This window comes from Tachyglossus aculeatus, chromosome 24 (assembly GCF_015852505.1).
Source record: "Tachyglossus aculeatus isolate mTacAcu1 chromosome 24, mTacAcu1.pri, whole genome shotgun sequence".
NCBI classification, from domain to species: domain Eukaryota; kingdom Metazoa; phylum Chordata; class Mammalia; order Monotremata; family Tachyglossidae; genus Tachyglossus; species Tachyglossus aculeatus.
In genome coordinates, this window is record NC_052089.1 from 24913627 (window position 1) to 24933900 (window position 20274).

At 46.7% G+C, this 20274-nt stretch overlaps 1 protein-coding gene across 1 annotated transcript in view; it reads right to left on the reverse strand.

Annotated features, from left to right (window-relative positions):
* Positions 1 to 20274, reverse strand: part of IL10RB (interleukin 10 receptor subunit beta) — a 29169-nt gene that overhangs the window by 7088 nt on the left and 1807 nt on the right. The window contains exons 2-4 of the mRNA XM_038766275.1: positions 15616 to 15739; positions 9125 to 9285; positions 3671 to 3837 (exon numbers count right to left, since the gene is read on the reverse strand). Coding sequence (XP_038622203.1) covers positions 3671 to 3837; positions 9125 to 9285; positions 15616 to 15739 — 452 coding nt within the window. The remainder of the gene's footprint in view (positions 1 to 3670; positions 3838 to 9124; positions 9286 to 15615; positions 15740 to 20274) is intronic.

Below are 20274 nucleotides of genomic sequence, written 5' to 3' on the forward strand. Positions count from 1 at the left end.
GTCATTTAACGTCTCTGGGCCTCAGTTTCCTCACCTGTATTTATTTTATTTTGTTAGTACGTTTGGTTTTGTTGTCTGTCTCCCCCTTCTAGACTGCGAGCCCACTGTTGGGTAGGGACTGTCTCTATATGCTGCCGACTTGTATTTCCCAAGCGCTTAGTCCCACAGTAAGCGCTCAATAAATACGATTGATTGATTGATAGTCGAAAGAGTGAAAGCCTGGGTTCTGATCCCAGCCCTGCCACTGGCCTGCCGTGTGACCTCGAGTGAGTCGTTCATTGTGGGCAGGGAATGTGTCTGTTTATTGTTGCGTTTTACTCTCCCAGATGCTTAGTTCAGTGCTCGGCACATAGTAAGTGCCCAATAAATACAACTGAATTGAATGACTGAAAGTCGTTTAACGTCTCTGGGCCTCAGTTTCCTCATCTGCATTTATTTTATTTTGTTAGTACGTTTGGTTTTGTTGTCTGTCTCCCCCTTCTAGACTGCGAGCCCACTGTTGGGTAGGGACTGTCTCTATGTGTTGCCGACTTGTACTTCCCAAGCGCTTATACAGTGCTCTGCACACAGTAAGTGCTCAATAAATACGATTGATTGATTGATAGTCGAAAGAGCGAAAGCCTGGGTTCTGATCCCAGCCCTGCCTCTGGCCTGCCGTGTGACCTCGAGTGAGTCGTTCATTGTGGGCAGGGAATGTCTCTGTTTATTGTTGCATTTTACTCTCCCAGATGCTTAGTTCAGTGCTCGGCACATAGTAAGTGCCCAATAAATACAACTGAATTGAATGATTGAAAGTCGTTTAACATCTCTGGGCCTCAGTTTCCTCATCTGTATTTATTTTATTTTGTTGGTACATTTGGTTTTGTTGTCTGTCTCCCCCTTCTAGACTGCAAGCCCACTGCTGGGTAGGGACTGTCTCTATGTGTTGCCGACTTGTACGTCCCAAGCGCTTAGTACAGTGCTCGGCACACAGTAAGCGCTCAATAAATACGATTGATTGATTGATCTGTAAAGTGGGGCTTCGATCCCTGTTCATTCATTCATTCAATCGTATTTATTGAGCACTTACTGTGTGCAGAGCACTATACTACTCTGTACACTGTACTACTGTATGGCAACATATAGAGATGGTCCCTACCCAACAGCGGGCTCACAGTCTAGAAGGGGGAGACAGACAACAAAACAAATTAACAAAATAAAATAAATAGTAAATATGTACAAGTAAAATAGAGTAATAAATCTGTACAAACATATATACAGGTGCTGTGGGGTGGGGAAGGAGGTAGGGCGGGGGGGATGGGGAGAGGGAGAGGAAGGAGGGGGCTCAGTCTGGGAAGGCCTCCTGGAGGAGGTGAGCTCTCAGTAGGGCTTTGAGCTCGGGGGTTACCTCTCCCTCAGACTGCAAACCTAATGAGGGACAGAGAATGTATTAAATGTGCTTATATACCTACCCCAGTGCTTAGGAAAGTGTGGGTCACACAGAAAGTGCTTGACAAATACCACAAGATCGCAGTAATAATAATAATAATGGTATTTGTTAAGTGCTTACTATGTGCAAAGCACTGTTCGGAGCACTGGGGGGGATACAAGGTGATCAGGTTGTCCCACGTGGGTGGGGCTCACAGTCTTAATCCCCATTTTACAGATGAGGGAACGGAGGCCCAGAGAAGTGAAGTGACTTGCCCAAAGTCACACAGCTGACAGTTGTACGCATCAATCTGTGCATCAGGCAGAAACTCCTCACCCTGGGCTTCAAGGCTGTCCATCCATCCCCTCGCCCCCTCCTACCTCACCTCCCTTCTCTCCTTCTCCAGCCCAGCCCGCACCCTCCGCTCCTCCGCCGCTAATCTCCTCACCGTCCCTCGTTCTCGCCTGTCCCGCCGTCGACCCCCGGCCCACGTCCTCCCCCTGACCCGGAATGCCCCCAATCCCTCTGCCCATCCGCCAAGCTCGCTCTCTTCCTCCCTTCAAGGCCCTGCTGAGAGCTCACCTCCTCCAGGAGGCCTTCCCAGACTGAGCCCCTTCCTTCCTCTGCCCCTCGTCCCCCCCTCCATCCCCCCATCTTACCTCCTTCCCTTCCCCACAGCACCTGTATATATATATATATGTTTGTACATATTTATTACTCTATTTATTTTACTTGTACATATCTATCCTATTTATTTTATTTTGTTAGTATGTTTGGTTCTGTTCTCTGTCTCCCCCTTTTAGACTGTGAGCCCACTGTTGGGTAGGGACTGTCTCTCTATGTTGCCAATTTGTACTTCCCAAGCGCTTAGTACAGTGCTCTGCACATAGTAAGCGCTCAATAAATATGATTGATGAAGATGATGATGATGATGATGACAGTTAGCAGAGCCGGGATTTGAACCCATGACCTCTGACTCCAAAGCCCGGGCTCTTTCCACCGAGCCACGCTGCTTCTCAAGATCGGTAGATCTTAAGTCATTTTTCTGGACCGATGACAAGGCCCAGCAAGTATTTCCCCATCGGCAGAGCCACGATGAGAACGCCGATCTCTGGTTCCCAGAGCCGGGGTCTATCCGCCCCCTCAGCCCCGACTCCCAGCAATCCCCCAACTAGGCCTGGCCTTTTCATTCATTCAGTCGCATTTATTGAGCGCTTACTGTGTGCGGAGCACTGTGCTAAGCGCTTGGGAAGTCCAAGTTGGCACCATCTAGAGACGGTCCCTACCCAACAGCGGGCTCACAGTCTAGAAGTCCCTTTTAGACTGCGAGCCCCTTTTAGACTGTGAGCCCACTGTTGGGTAGGGACTGTCTCTATATGTTGCCAATTTGTACTTCCCAAGCGCTTAGTACAGTGCTCTGCACATAGTAAGCGCTCAATAAATACGATTGATGATGATGATAGAAGGGGGAGACGGAGAACAAAACAAACCATATTAACAAAATAGAATAAATATGTACAAAGAAAATGGAGTAATAAATATGTATAAACATTTATATATATATATACAGGTGCTGTGGGGAGGGGGAAGAGGGGGAGAGGAAGGTGGGGGCTCAGCGTGGGAAGGCCTCCTGGAGGAGGTGAGCTCTCAGTAGGGCTTTGAAGGGAGGAAGAGAGCTAGCTTGGTGGATGGGCGGAGGGCCTCTTCGCAAAGACCATTTCTGCCAAGAAATCAGGCTGCCTCTACCCTTTTGCTGGAGAAGCAGTGTGGCCTGGTGGATGGAGCAGAAGGACCTGGGTTCTAATCCCGGCTCCACCACTTGTCCTCCGTGTGACCCTGGGCAAGTCATTCTAATAATAATAATAATAATAATTGTCATTTGTTAAGCACTTACTACGTGCGTAGCACTGCTCTAAGCGCTCGGGAGGATACAGGGTGATCAGGTTGTCCCATGTGGGGCTCACAGTCTTCATCCCCATTTTACAGATGAGGCAACTGAGGCCCCGAGAAGTTAAGTGACTTGCCCAAGATCACAATTCTACGTCTCTGGGCCTCAGGTCCCTCATCTGTAAAATGGGGATGAAGACTGTGAGCCCCATGTGGGACGTGGACTGTGTCCAACCTAACTTGTAGCTCTCCCAGCGCTTAGAACAGTGCCTGGCATGTAACAAATACCCTAAAAAAATAAAAAATAGCTGCCCCGGAGCCCAATTTAAGACCCTCGTTTTCCCCAGCTCGTGGGGGCGGGTGTCGTGATCTTACCCTCTGGGCCGTGCCCCTTTTCCAGTAGAGCACTTTATACTCCCAGGAGCCGTAATAGTCCTTCAACGTCCACGTTTCGGGTTCGTTTTCAATCTTCGGGAACGAGAAGTGGACGTGCAGGGAGCTGGACACGGGTTTCACCTGCAGGTCGGGCGGTCCGATGACAGCTTGGGGACAGAGAACGGGAGGACGGTCACCCCTCAAAAACCCAGATTCTTCCTTCGACACCCCCCCCGCGCCCACTCGGCACCGGACCGGAGGCCACGAGAGTCCACGCGACCCGGGACCCCACGGGAATCGGGCTACAGGCAAGTAAAAACCGTACGGCAAAACTGCCATGTGGACCGATGCACGTGCGTGGAGAAGCTCCTGAACTGATGATAATAATAATAATATAATAATAATGATGGTATTTGTTAAGCACTTACTATGTGCAAAGCACTGTTCTAAGTGCTGGGGAGGTTACAAGGTGATCAGGTTGTCCCACGGGGAGCTCACAGCTTTAATCCCCATTTTACAGATGAGGTAACTGAGGCACGGAGAAGTTAAGTTACTTGCCCAAAGTCACACAGCTGACAGTTGGCGGAGCCAGGATTTGAACCCACGACCTCTGACTCCAAAGCCCGGGCTCTTTACACTGAGCCACACTGCTTCTCCAGCCACACTGCTTCTCCGATGATGATGTTGGCATTTGTTAAGCGCTTACTATGTGCAAAGCACTGTTCTAAGCGCTTGGGGGGATACAAAGTGATCAGGTTGTCCCACGTGGGGCTCACACCGCACTGGGGCTCTGAGTTATTGAGCACTTAGGGTGTGTAGGGAGCTGTACTGGGCGCCTCCCGTCTGCAGAAAGCTGTTCCGGATGCCTAATGTGCGCAGAGAAGCAGCGTGGCGTAGCGGATAGAGCGTGAGCCCGGGAATCAGAAGGTCATGGGTTCTGATAATAATAATAATAATAATAATAATGGCATTTATTAAGCGCTTACTATGTGCTTGGGTAGGGACTGTCTCTATATGTTGCCAACTTGTACTTCCCAAGCGCTTAGTCCAGTGCTCTGCACACAGTAAGCGCTCAATAAATACGATTGATGATGATGATGATGCGCAAAGCACTGTTCTTACCAGCTCCGCCACGTGTCTGCTGTGTGACCTTAGGCAAATCACTTTACTCCCCTGGTCCTCAGTTACCTCATCTGTAAAATGGAGATGCCCCACGTGGGACAGGGACTGTGACCAACGTGATCTGCTGGTATCCACCCCAGCGCTCAGTATCAATCAGTCGTATTTATTGAGCGCTCACTGTGTGCAGAGCACTGTACTAAGCGCTTGTACTAAGCTGCCAAGCTTAGTACAGGGCTTGGCAGCGCTTAGAACAGTGGTTGGCACATAGAAAGCAGCATGGCTCAGTGGAAAGAGCCCGGGCTTTGGAGTCAGAGGTCATGAGTTTGAATCCCGGCTCCACCACAAGTCTGCTGTGTGACCTTGGGCAAGTCACTTAACCTCTGTGAGCCTCAGTTCCCTCATCTGTAAAAATGGGGATTAAGACTGTGAGCCCCACGTGGGACAACTTGATCACATTGTATCCCCCCCAGCGCTTAGAACAGTGCTTTGCACATAGTAAGCGCTTAACAAATGCCATTATTATTGTTATTATTATTATTAGTAAGCGCTTAACAAATGCCATTATTATTATTATTATTAGTAGTAGTAGTAGTAAGCGCTTAACAAATACCATTATTATTATTATTAGAGCCCTATACTGGATGCCTGCTGTGTGCTGGCATTGAGAGCGTTCAACAGAAGGAAGGCACACAATTCCCATCCCCCGTCTTTTTACAATCTAATGAGCAAGTACAACTTCTGAACTTTCTGGTAAAGTCTGTGGGCCGCTACAGAGGTTTGTGAGACGATAAGAGGGCTGGAGAAAGAAAACCTTTAAGAGGAAAGCTTTGCCGAAACCCGTGAAAGCTGGTCACATTATATCTTAGAATCCATCAGGAACACGTATTTGTTAAGCACAGTAAGTGCTTAACAAATACCACAACCTTTTTATTCCATCAAATTCTACTGGCTGAAATGTAGTGGAATGGACAGTTTAACTCTACCTACTTTTTCAAACCTCGCACACTCTGCGCAACCGCAGGCAGGAACAATCCCTATCTGTCCATTATTTCCCATCAATTAATCAATCAGTGATAGTTTACTGAGCGGTCACTGTGTGCAGAACACTGTAATTAGCGCTTGGGAAAGTAAAACACAACAGAGTTGTCGGACCCAATCCCAGCCCAGAAGGAGCTTACAGTCTACATGGGGAGACAGAAGTTAAAATAAATTACAGATGGGGTGGCATGAATCCACTGTCTGACCTGAACGGTTTAATCTTTCACCTGTTATTACCCTATCTATTTATTTATTTATTTTACTTGTACATATCTATTCTATTTATTTTATTTTGTTAGTATGTTTGGTTTTGTTCTCTGTCTCCCCGTTTTAGACTGTGAGCCCACTGTTGGGTAGGGACTGTCTCTATATGTTGCCAATTTGTACTTCCCAAGCGCTTGGTACAGTGCTCTGCACATAGTAAGCGCTCAATAAATACGATTGATGATGAGGATGATGATGACATGACCTCTCAAGCCTCTTCTAACCCCAGGGTTCAATGTTCCCGGATCCCTGTTGTAATGGAATCTTTCAGGCTAGGGATTAGGAATGCTCATTATCCCTCGGGGACGTAATGAGGGGGTGTGGGAATACATTTTGGGATGGGAGGAAAAAAGGCTACACTAGGGCATAAAATGGAAAACAAACGTCTGCAGTTACATTTGGCATGAATTTTTGAGAAGAGGCCCGAGGCGGGGATTTAAATTAGGATTTTGGAGCTAAAGGACTGTGGAAAGATTATTTTTCAGTAAATGAAATGCAGAGAAGTAAAGAACAACAACTGTCTTAAGATCTTTCTATTGTACTCCTGCGCTTAGTAATAATAATAATAATAATGTTGGCATTTGTTAAGCGCTTACTATGTGCGAAGCACTGTTCTAAGCGCTGGGGGGGGGGGAGCTACAAAGTGATCAGGTTGTCCCACGTGGGGTTCACAGTTTTCATCCCCATTTTCCAGATGAGGGAACTGAGGCTCAGAGAAGTGAAGTGACTTGCCCAAGGTCACACAGCAGACACGTGGCGGAGCCGGGATTCGAACCCATGACCTCTGACTCCAAAGCCCGGGCTCTTTCCACTGAGCCACGCACGGTGCTCTGCCTATATCAGTGCTCAATCAATACCACTGACCGATTGGGCTTGAAAGCCAAGAGACCTAAATGCTAATTCTGGCTCTACCATTGCCTGCTGTGTGATCGTCGGCAAGTCAGTGGGTTGCCCCATGCCTCAGTTTCTCCAGCAGTAAAATGGGGAGTCAATTGCTAACCATTCTCCCTCCCTCTTAGACTGTGGGACGGGGACTGTGTCTAACCTGATAATCTACCTCAGCACATAATATAATGCTTGGTACCTAGTAAGTGCTTAAGAAGCCCCACAATTATTAGTAGCCCGAAGATAGTGGCAGGGCAGCCTGGTGGAAAGAGCTCGAGACCGATTGCCGGGAGACCTCGGATCTCATCTCCACACATCCACCACGTTGCCAACTTATGTTGCCAACTTGTACTTCCCAAGCGCTTAGTCCAGTGCTCTGCACTCAGTAAGCGCTCAATAAATACGATTGAATGAATGAATCCACCAAACTAGCTCTCTTCCTCCCTTCAAAGCCCTTCTGAGAGCTCACCTCAATCAATCAATCAATCAATCAATCAATCAATCGTATTTATTGAGCGCTTACGGTGTGCAGAGCACTGTACTAAGCGCTTGGGAAGTACAAGTTGGCACCTCCTCCAGGAGGCCTTCCCACACTGAGCCCCCTCCTTCCTCTCCACTTTCCCACCCCCCCCCACCCTACCTCCTTCCCCTCCCCACAGCACTTGTATATATTTGTTCAGATTTATTACTCTATTTATTTTACTTGTACATACTATTCTATTTATTTCGCTAATGATGCGCATATAGTTATAAATCTATTTGTTCTGACAATTTTGACACCTGTCTACACGTTTTGTTTTGTTGTCTGTCCCCCCCTTCTAGACTGTGAGCCCTTTGTTGGGCAGGCTAGGCTAGACTGCGAGCCCACTGTTGGGTCGGGACCGTCTCTCTATGTTGCCAACTTGTACTTCCCAAGCGCTTAGTACAGTGCTGTGCACACAGTAAGCGCTCAATAAATGCGAGTGAATGAATGAATGAATGAAAAGTAGGAAGGAGTAGGATTGAATCCAGGTTTTACAGATGAGGAAGCTGAGGCTCAGACTGTGAGCCCACTGCTGGGTAGGGACCGTCTCTCTATGTTGCCAACTTGTACTTCCCAAGCGCTTAGTACAGTGCTCCGCACACAGTAAGCGCTCAATAAATACGATTGAACGAATGAATGAAAAGTAGGAAGGAGTAGGATTGAATCCAGGTTTTACAGATGAGGAACCTGAGGCTCAGAGTGGTGAAGTGACTTGTCCAAGGCCACACGGCAGACACGTGGCAGAGCAGGGATGAGAAACCACGTCTTCCAGCTCCCAGGCCCGTGCTCTCTTTCTACTACTACTACTAATAATGATAGCATTTATTAAGCGCTTACTATGTGCAAAGCACTGTTCTAAGCGCTGGGGAGGTGACAAGGTGATCAGGTTGTCCCACGGGGGGGCTCACAGTCTTCATCCCCATTTTCCAGATGAGGTAACTGAGGCCCAGAGAAGTTAAGTGACTTGCCCAAAGTCACACAGCTGGCTATTGGCAGAGCCAGGATTTGAACCCATGACCTCCGACTCCAAAGCCCAGGTTCCTTCCACCGAGCCACGCTGCTTCTCTAGTACTAAGCCGAACTGTTTCTCCCAGCATCATCATCATCATCATCATCAATCGTATTTATTGAGCGCTTACTATGTGCAGAGCACTGTACTAAGCGCTTGGGAAGTACAAATTGGCAACATATAGAGACAGTCCCTACCCAACAGTGGGCTCACAGTCTAAAAGGGGGAGACAGAGAACAAAACCAAACATACTAACAAGATAAAATAAATAGAATAGATAGGTACAAATAAAATAAATAAATAAATAGAGTGAAAAAAATATATACAAACATCTATACATATATACAGGTGGTGTGGGGAAGGGAAGGAGGTAAGATGGGGGGGATGGAGAGGGGGACGAGGGGGAGAGGAAGGAAGGGGCTCAGTCTGGGGGGAAGGGGCTCAGTCTGAGTCGGCCTGAGTCAAAACTCGGAGCATCAAAGGGCTGAAGGGGAGGAAAAGAGAAAAGGAGCAGAAGGGCGAGCGGCTCGGACCTCCGGCGGGCGAGGAAGCCGGGGGAAGGCGCTCATTGTGAAGGGCGGCGGGCTCGGGGGAGGCCGGGGAAACGCCTTACTGTCCTCCACCGGGTGGAAGGTGACGTTGACCCAGTCCGAGTGGCCTCCCGCCGTCTCCGTCCGAATCCGCAAGGTGTGGTCACCGTACTTGGCCAGATGCGAGAAGTCACACCGCGTGAGCACGATGTTCCTGCACACGTCTTCGAAGACTCCCGTGTAGCTGCGCGGGGAGACCAAAGGACAACCCTCTAGCCGGGCTCTCCGGACAACGTCCAGTCATTAAGTCGTTTTTATTGAGCGCTTAATGTGTGCAGAGCGCTGGACTACGCGCTTGGCAAAGTACAGCATTTACTTCTAATTATTCTGATGATGACGCCTGTCCATATGTTGCCTGTCTCCCGCTTCTAGACCGAGCCCGTTGTTGGGTAGGGACCGTCTCTATATGTTGCCAACTTGTACTTCCCAAGCGCTCAGTACAGTGCTCTGCACACAGTCAGCGCTCAAATACGATTGAATGAATGAATATAATGAAAACAGACATATTCTCTGCCCCCAGTGACCTTATCTATCCGGTCTAATGGCTGACTGCCAACTTGTACTTCCCAAGCCATTAGTACAGTGCTCTGCACACAGTCAGCACTCAAATACGATTGAATGAATGAATATAATGAAAACAGACATATTCTCTGCCCCCAGTGACCTTATCTGTCCGGTCTAATGGCTGACTGCCAACTTGTACTTCCCAAGCCATTAGTACAGTGCTCTGCACACAGTAAGCGCTCAATAAATACGATTGATTGATTGATTGACTGGCCCTCATCCGCTGATATCTACCAGTCAGGCACTGGCACTTATTGAGCACTTTCTGGGCACAGAGCACTGTACTAAGCGCTTGGGAGAGTATAATACAGCCTTCTAGACTGTGAGCCCACTGTTGGGTAGGGACCGTCTCTATATGTTGCCAACTTGTACTTCCCAAGCGCTTAGTACAGTGCTCTGCACACAGTAAGCGCTCAATAAATACGATTGAATGAATATAATAGAGTCCTCAAGGAGCTTACGGTGTAATTACTACACTAGAAGTTCCTTGCGGTCAGGGAACGTGTCTTTGGCTTCTGTTTGAACTTTCCTCAGGGTTCCGGTACAGTGAGCTGCACTGCTACTACTCTTTGTTTCCCTTTTGCTCCTGTTTGGTTCGTTTCAGCCCTTGAGAGCAACATCGCTGGGGCTGAAAGGTGGGGGATGATGTAGCCCTTTATTAGCAGTATCGTTTAAGGGTTTTGTGGGTGGGGGAGGTTAGAATGAAACATTAAAATGAGGCATTTCGATTCTCTGTGGATTTCAAATATCTCCACCAGACCTTTTCCCCATCACCACACATCATTCAAAGTTAACAGCTGTACTGGTAATAATGGCATTTCTCTCCTACCGAGAGTTTGAGTCCCGTGTGGAACCCAAGACTGTGTCCAATCTGATAACCTTGGGCCTACCCCAGGGCTTAGGACAGTGCTTGGCACACAGGCCTAATGGATAGAGCCCAGGCCTGGGAATCAGAAGGACCTTGCTTCCAATAGTAATAATGATGGCATTTATTAAGCGCTTACTATGTGTAAAGCACTGTTCTAAGCGCTGGGGAGGTTACAAGGTAATCAGGTTGTCCCATGTGGGGCTCACAGTCTTAATCCCCATTTTACAGATCATCATCAATCGTATTTATTGAGCGCTTACTGTGTGCAGATGAGGGAACTGAGGCACAGAGGCCAGCTCCTCCACCTGTCTGCTGCGTAACTTTGAGCAAGTCACTTCACTGCCCTGTGCCTCAGTTTCCTCAACTGTAAAATGGAGCGCCAATACCGGTTCTCCCTCCTACTTAGACTGCGAGCCCTAGGTTGGATGGAGACTATATTCAACCTGATTAGCTTGTAGCTACCCCGTGGAAAACCAAACCTCACATCCCACAAGGGAGGTCGACATTGTCCTCAAGGACCCGGGTCTGTGTTTCCAAAGTAACTGAGCATGGAAGGACTGGTTTTTCGAGACCCCTGTGCCTCAGTTTCCTCAACTGTAAAATGGAGCGCCAATACCGGTTCTCCCTCCTACTTAGACTGCGAGCCCTAGGTTGGATGGAGACTATATTCAACCTGATTAGCTTGTAGCTACCCCGTGGAAAACCAAACCTCACATCCCACAAGGGAGGTCGACATTGTCCTCAAGGACCCGGGTCTGTGTTTCCAAAGTAACTGAGCATGGAAGGACTGGTTTTTCGAGACCCCTGTGCCTCAGTTTCCTCAACTGTAAAATGGAGATCCAATACCGGTTCGCCCTCCTACTTAGACTGCGAGCCCTAGGTTAGATGGAGACTATATTCAACCTGATTAGCTCGTAGCTACCCCGTGGAAAACCAAACCTCACATCCCACAAGGGAGGTCGACACAGTCCCCAAGGACCCGGGTCTGTGTTTCCAAAGTAACTGAGCATGGAAGGACTGGTTTTTCGAGACCCCTGTGCCTCAGTTTCCTCAACTGTAAAATGGAGATGCAATACCGGTTCTCCCTCCTACTTAGACGGCGAGCCCTGTGTTGGACGGAGACTATATTTAACCTGATTAGCTTGTAGCTACCCCGTGGGAAGCCAAACCTCACATCCCACAAGGGAGGTCGACGCAGTCCCCAATTTCCAAAGTTGGAGCAGGGGAGGATTGGTTTTTCGAGACCTAGGCAGGACGGAGAATGGGCCATCTACCTGGAGAACGCCATCTTCCTAAGTGAGAATGAGTAGCCCCTGCCAGAAACGGCCGGGTTGCCCCTACTGGAGTGGGGCTAGTTAGAGAAGCAGCGTGGCTCAGTGGAAAGAGCCCAGGCTTTGGAGTCAGAGGTCATGGATTCAAATCCCAGCTCCGTCATTTGTCAGCTGTGTGACTCTGGGCAAGTCACTTCACTTCTCTGGGCCTCAGGTACCTCGTCTGTAAAATGGGGATGAAGACCGTGAGCCCCCCGTGGGACAACCTGATCACCTTGTAACCTCCCCAGCGCTTAGAACAGTGCTTTGCACATAGTAAGTGCTTAATAAATGCCATCATTATTACTATTATTATTATTAGGATTCCCGATCCTGCCACGTTCCAGGCACCCTTCTTTCTGGAGCCTAGAACTCCCTCCCTGCCTCAAATCCACCTAATCAGAGTGAGAAGCAGTGGGATCTAACGGAAAGAGCCCAGGGCCAGGAGGCAGAGGACCTGAATTCCCATCCCAGCTCTGCCACTTGCCTGCTGAGTGACCTTGGGCAAGTTAGAGAAGCAGCGTGGCTCAGTGGAAAGAGCCCGGGCTTGGGAGTCAGAGGTCATGGGTTCGAATCCTGGCTCCGCCACTTGTCAGCTGTGTGACTTTGGGCAAGTCACTTCACTTCTCTGGGCCTCAGTTACCTCCTCTGTAAAATGGGGATGAAGACTGTGAGTCCCACGTGGGACAACCTGATCACCTTGTATCCCCCCCCAGCCCTTAGAACAGTGCTTTGCAATCAATCAATCAATCGTATTTATTGAGCGCTTACTGTGTGCAGAGCACTGTACTAAGCGCTTGGGAAGTACGGGCAAGTCACTTAACTTCTCTGGGCCTCAGTTACCTCATCTGTAAAATGGAGATGAAGACTGTGAGTCCCACGTGGCACAACCTGATCACCTTGTATCCCCCCCAGCACTTAGAACAGTGCTTTGCAATCAATCAATCAATCGTATTTATTGAGCGCTGTGTGCAGAGCACTGTACTAAGCACTTGGGAAGTACAAGTTGGCAACATATAGAGACGATCCCTATCCAACAGTGGGCTCACAGTCTAGAAGACTGTGCACATAGTAAGCACTTAACAAATACCATTATTATTATTATTATATAACTTTTCTGTGCCTCAGTTTCTCCATCCGTAAAAATGGGATTCAATAACTATTCTTTTTTTACTTAGATTATGAGCCCCAAATGGGACAGGGGCTGTGTCTGACCTGATGATCGTATATCCACCTTATCTCTTGTCCCCTTCATTCATTCATTCAGTCGTATTTATTGAGCGCTTACTGTGCACAGAGCACTTATACTGGACTCCCCCAAGCGCTTAGTATCGTGCTCTGCGTGCAGTAAGCGCTCAGTAAATAGGATTGATGGGTTGATTCTGCGGCAGCGCTCACGGGGGTTACCCCCCGGAACCAGACACCTCGGCTGTTGCCATCTGGGGAGCTTCTCTGCTCAAATTTATAGGAGGGCCCTCATCCCCGCCACGGTGAGGGTGAAGTCACTATGAGTCAGGGCCGAGCTGAAGAAGGATTTTTGGGAAATATCTCCCATGGGGTCAATGGGGGCCTGCCACATTGGGAGAACACCCAGACTTTTTGTTCACAGTGGAGCAACAGTGGAAGGAAGAATCCCACAATTTCCTGATTTGGGGAATTCCCCCCCCCCGACAATTTACAAACCTCTTGGCAATTACGGGGTAGTATGAGTCATTCAAAAAAAAATAAGGCGGCGGAGCAATAAGATTCCCGTCTGAAATCTCAGCCCGGTTGGGTGTTTCGAGAGGCGGCTTTCGTGGTCGCCCCCATGAAAGTCAAGACTAGGGGAATCCGGTCTTGCCTTGTGAAAAGTGAACCGAAAGCGCTCTGTTTCCTGGCAATTCTGGCAAGCTGAGGCAGGAACAGATGAGATTTTCTAAAGGCTGTGCGTTTTCCACAGGGATTTCACATTAATGGGCTCAGAGATTCCAGTTCTTATTAGAGGGTTTTTCCAGGAGAACCTTACCCCTAAAAATGAATTGAGGAGCAAACTATGTCCTGTTAAGGAATTAATTAATTATCTTCACTTGGCCCCTGTGACTTACCCTTTTACCGATGAGAATGGTTGAGCTCCGGGACGTGTGTAGACTCCCAAGCGCTTCGTACGGTGCTCTTCACAGGGTGCTCAGCAAATACCACCGATTGTTTGAGCCACACAAAAGGCTGGTGGCTGAGTGAAGCCTAGAATACTAATCACCGTTTCCCTCTAGAGTGTGAGCTCAGTGTGGGCAGGAATGTATCAGTTCATTGCAGTGCTTGGTGCATAGTAAGCGCTTAACAAATACCATCATTATTATTATTATTGTTGTATTCTCCCAAGCGCTTAATACAGTGCTTTGCACACAGTAAGCACTCAACAAATATGATTGAATGAATGAATGAATCATCATCATCATCACTGGGATGTTTGTTAAGCGCTTACTATGCACCAAGCACCATGCAAAGCGCTGAGGTAAATAGAATCAATCAATCGTATTTATTGAGCGCTTACTGTGTGCAGAGCACTGTACTAAGCGCTAGCTCAGATATAGCCCCCAAGCCCCACTGTGAACATGGGGTTCACAGTCAGTGTGGCTTAGTGGGAAGAGCCCAGGTTTGGGAGTCAGAGGTTGTGGGTTCTAATCCTGGCTCCGCCACTTGTCTGCTGTGTGACTTTGGGCAAGTCACTTCACTTCTCTGTGCCTCAGTTCCCTCATCTGTAAAATGGGGATCAAGACTGCGAGCCCCATCAAATCAATCAATCAATCGTATTTATTGAGTGCTTACTGTGTGCAGAGCACTGGACTAAGCGCTTGGGAAGTACAAGTTGGCAACATATAGAGACAGTCCCTACCCAACAGTGGGCTCACAGTCTGAAAGGGGGAGACAGAGAACAAAACCAAACATACTAACAAAATAAAATAGATAGAATAGATATGGACAAGTAAAATAAATAAATAAATAAATAAATAGAGTAATATCTACCCCAGTGCTCAGAACAGTGCTTGGCACATAGTAAGCGCTTAACAAATACCATCATCATTATTATTACTATTATTATTAAAGGGAAAAGAGAATAGGTATTTTATCCCCATTCTAGAGGCAACAAAACTGAGGTATTGAGGAGTTAAGTGACTTGCCCAAGGCCACACTGCAGAGCAGGGATTAAACCCAGGTCTGTCCGTGTTCTTTTCACTAGGCCATGATGTTTCTGTACCCCAAACGGTCCTACACATGCTCCGCCAGAATATACTGCTTCCATTAAGATTGAGGATCATTCCCTTTCTTCCTTCCTTCCTCTCCCCCTCGCCCCCCTCTCCATCCCCCCATCTTATCTCCTTCCCTTCCCCACACCACTTGTATATATGCCTATATGTTTGTACATATTTATTACTCTATTTATTTTACTTGTACATATCTATTCTATTTATTTTATTTTGTTAGTATGTTTGGTTTTGTTCTCTGTCTCCCCCTTTTAGACTGTGAGCCCACTGTTGGGTAGGGACTGTCTCTATGTGTTGCCAACTTGGACTTCCCAAGCGCTTAGTACAGTGTTCTGCACACAGTAAGCGCTCAATAAATACGATTGATGATGATGATTCCTTCCTTTACTCAAGAGCGTGTTAAGGAGTGAGGGTGCAGACTGGAAAAACAGACTAGAAGATTGGAGGGGGGGAATTTTCTTGGGAGCTAGGACCCTTCAGCTGGAAGTTAAAAAGGGAGGAAAAGGCAGACAGAGTAGACCCCACTGTACCTCATCGACTGAGCTGTGAAGGTCACATTTTCCTCGGGGAAAGGGGCCAACTCCCACTGTAAGATGTTCTTCAAATTCACTGAGTTCATCCTGACATTTTCTGGCTTTGGCACTGCTCCCAGCACTGGAAAGGCGAGAGAAAAGATTTCATGAACATCCTTCAGCCAGGGCGATACGTAATAGTAGACCCACGTTTTGATTTCTATAATGTGTGCGTGTAAAACCTCGGGGGCCCAGAATGTGTCTGTTATATTATTTTTGCTCTCCCAAGCACAGTCGAGTGCCCTGCACGCGGTAAGCGCTCAAAAAATAGAGTGATAGTTACATACGTGCACTACTATATATATGAAATCATGGAATATTTTTGAGTATCTACTGTGCAACGTGCACTGTACTAAGCCCTAGGGACAGCATCACAGAGGCAGAATAATAATAATAATAATAATAATAATAATAATAATAATAATAATAATGGTATGTGCCAGGCACTGTAGTAAGCGCTGGAGTGGTACAGGCAAATCGAGCTCCCTGCTTACCAGGAGCTTCCAATCTAATGGGGGGAGACAGGTGCACGCAGAATATTTGAAAGTAGTGGCCGCTGTAGGGAAAACGGGGACCAAATAGTGAGTTGAATAGCCCCAGATGACATGTCAAAATAAATAATTAATAATAATAATAATGTTGGTATTTGTTAAGCGCTTACTATGTGCAAAGCACTGTTCTAAGCGCTGGGGAGGTTACAAGGGGATCAGGTTGTCCCACGGGGGGCTCACAATTTTAATCCCCATTTTCCAGATGAGGGAACTGAGGCCCAGAGAAATGAAGTGACTTGCCCAAAGTCACCCAGCTGACAGTTGGCAGAGCCTGGATTTGAACCCATGACCTCTGACTCCAAAGCCCGGGCTCTTTCTGCGGAGCCACAGCAGCTTCTCCGCTGCTGTGTAATTGAATGTCAAACGGAATAGGTGGTACACATAAGTACTGAAGATAGGTATAAATAAATATAGAGGTGGATGTTGGATTTGAGATGAGCCAGGGTGCTGGGACTTGACTGGGGAAGGCTTCCTGGAGGAGGTGAGGTTTTAGGAGGGCGGGTGGATTTGCGGTTGGCACTGGGAGGTCGGGGGGAGGAGGAAGTGCCAACTTGTACTTCCCAGGCACTTAGTACAGTGCTCTGCACACAGTAAGCGCTCAATAAATGTGATTGAATGAATGGGAGGAGGAGGAAGTGCCAACTTGTACTTCCCAAGCACTTAGTACAGTGCTCTGCACACAGTAAGCGCTCAATAAATACGATTGAATGAATGAATGAATGAATGAATGAAGGGCGTTCCAGGCTGGGAGAATAGCATAAGCCAGGGGTCAAAGGTGGATGAGATGGAAGCAATTGATCATATTTAATGAGCGCTTACTGTATGTGGGGCACTATACTAAACTCTTGGGAGAGTTCAACACAACAATATAATAGACACATTCCTTGCCCTTAACAAGCTTACAGCCTAGAAGGGGAGCACAATAGTAGGATCAGCAACACTGACTCATTGTACTGAGTATTAGGTCAGACGAGGGACAGACTAAGCGCTAGGGAAGCAGCGTGGCCTGGTGGCTACAGCCCGGACCTGACAGTCAGGAGGACCTGGGTTCTAATCCCGGCTCTGCCACTTGCCTGCTGTGCGACCCTGGGCAAGTCGTTTAACTTCTCTGTGCTTCAGTTACCTAATAATAATGGTAATAAATATGGTAATAAATAAATAATAAATATGGTAATATGGTAATAAATATGGTAATAAATAAATAATAAATAAATGGTAATAAATAAATATTCTATTTTATTTTGTTAGTATGTTTGGTTTTGTTCTCTGTCTCCCCCTTTTAGACTGTGAGCCCACTGTTGGGTGGGGACTGTCTCTATATGTTGCCAATTTGCACTTCCCAAGCGCTTAGTACAGTGCTCTGCACATAGTAAGCGCTCAATAAATACGATTGATGATGATGATGATATGTTGCCAATTTGTACTTCCCAAGCGCTGAGTACAGTGCTCTGCACATAGTAAGCGCTCGATTAATACGATTGATGATGATGATGATGAATGGTATTTGTTAACTGTTTACTAAGTGCCAAGCACTGTTGTAAGTACTGGGGTAGATACAAGGTAATCAGGTTGTCCTACATGGGGCTCACAGTCTTCACCCCCATTTTACAGATGAGGTCACTGAGGCCCAGAGAAGTGAAGTGACTTGCCCAAAGTCACACAGCTGACAAGTGGCGGAGCCGGGATTAGAACCCTTGACCTCGGACTCCCAAGCCCGGGCTCTTTCCACTGAGCCACGCTCATCTATAAAGTGGGGATTAAGTCTGTGAGCCCCTTGTGGGATGTGGACTGTGTCCAACTCGATTAGCTTGTATCTGCCCCAGCGCTTAGAACAGTGTTTGACACATAGTAAGCGCTTAATGAATACCATGATTATGATTATTATTATTATTAGGGCAACATACGGAAGTAAAAGATGCAATGCCTGTCTTCAAGAGAAGCAGCGTGGCTCAGTGGAAAGAGCACGGGCTTTGGAGTCAGGGGTCAGGGGTTTGAATTCTGGCTCTGCCACTTCAATCAATCAAAAGTATTTACTGAGCGCTTACTGTGTGCAGAGCACTGGACTAAGCGCTTGGGAAGTCCAAGTCGGCAACACACAGAGACAGTCCCTACCCAACAGTGGGCTCACAGTCTAGAAGGAGGAGACAGAGAACAAAACCAAACATACTAACAAAATAAAATAAATAGAATAGATATGTACAAGATAAATAAATAAATAGAGTAATAAATATGTCCAAACATATATACATATCTACACGTGCTGCGGGGAAGGGAAGGAGGTAAGATGGGGGGGATGGAGAGGGGGACGAGGGGGAGAGGAAGGAAGGGGCTCAGTCTGGAAAGGCCTCTTGTCAGCTGTGTGACTTTGGGCAAGTCACTTCACTTCTCTGGGCCTCAGTTCCCTCATCTGTAAAATGGGGATGAAGACTGTGAGCCCCCTGTGGGACAACCTGATCTCCTTGTAACCTCCCCAGCGCTTAGAACAGTGCTTTGCACATAGTAAGCGCTTAATAAATGCCATTTAAAAAAAAGGACCTAAAGTGGGAAAATAGGCATAACAGACATGAATAAAAGAACAGACAGATGAATACCCGGTTATTGAGGTAGCTACTTGTTTTGTTCTCTGTCTCCCCCTTCTAGACTGTGAGCCCGCTGTTGGGTAGGGACCGTCTCTAGATGTTGCCAAAACTTGTACTTCCCAAGCACTTAGTACAGTGCTCTGCACACAGTAAGCGCTCAATAAATACGACTGAATGAATAAATATGTGTATATGTTTGTACATATTTATTACTCTATTTATTTTACTTCTATTTATTTATAAATTTATAATATTATAAATTATATATTATAATATTATAATTTAGAATATATTTATTCTATTTATTTTATTTGGTTTATATGTTTGTTTTGTTGTCTGTCTCCCCCTTCTAGACTGTGAGCCCGCTGTTGGGTAGGGACCGTCTCTAGATGTTGCCAAAACTTGTACTTCCGAAGCGCTTAGTACAGTGCTCTGCACACAGTAAGCGCTCAATAAATACGACTGAATGAATGAATATGTGTATATGTTTGTACATATTTATTACTCTATTTATTTTACTTGTACATATTTATTCTATTTATTTTATTTGGTTTATATGTTTGTTTTGTTGTCTGTCTCCCCCTTCTAGACTGTGAGCCCGCTGTTGGGTAGGGACCGCCTCTATATGTTGCCAAAACTTGTACTTCCCAAGCACTTAGTACAGTGCTGTGCACACAGTAAGCACTCAATAAATGTGACTGAATGAATGAATATGTGTATGTTTGTACATATTTATTCCTGTTTATTTTACTTGTACATATTTATTCTATTTATTTTATTTGGTTTATATGTTTGTTTTGTTGTCTGTCTCCCCCTTCTAGACTGTGAGCCCGCTGTTGGGTAGGGACCGTCTCTATATGCTGCCAAAACTTGTACTTCCGAAGCACTTAGTACAGTGCTCTGCACACAGTAAGCGCTCAATAAATACGATTGAATGAGTGAATCAATGAATAAAGTAAAGAAAAAAAAATGGCACACCTGGAGGAGACTTCAAGAGGTCATCTAGTGACACCAGCAAAATAATGACAGTCCTCCGAGGACTGATGGGGAGGGAGAGGCCTGTTATTAAAGCACTTAGTACAGTGCTGTGCACACAGTAACTGCTTATTACTCCATTTATTTATTTTACTTGCACATATTTATTATTCTATTAATTTTATTTTGTTAATATGTTTTGTTTTGTCATCTGTCTCCCCATTATAGACTGTGAGCCCACTGTTGGGTAGGGAGCCTGGCACATAGTAAACACTTAAGAAATACCAGAATTATTATTATCATTTCTCAGTACAATAGGGACTCAGGGTCTCTTCCCAGGTCGGGGGCCAGGAGAGGAGTGGCAGATTTTGACCTAACAGCACTTAGTACAGTGCCTGGCACATCACGTAAGAAATACCAGAATTATTATTATCATTTCTCAGTACAATAGGGACTCAGGGTCTCTTCCCAGGTCGGGGGCCAGGAGAGGAGTGGCCGATTTTGACCTAACA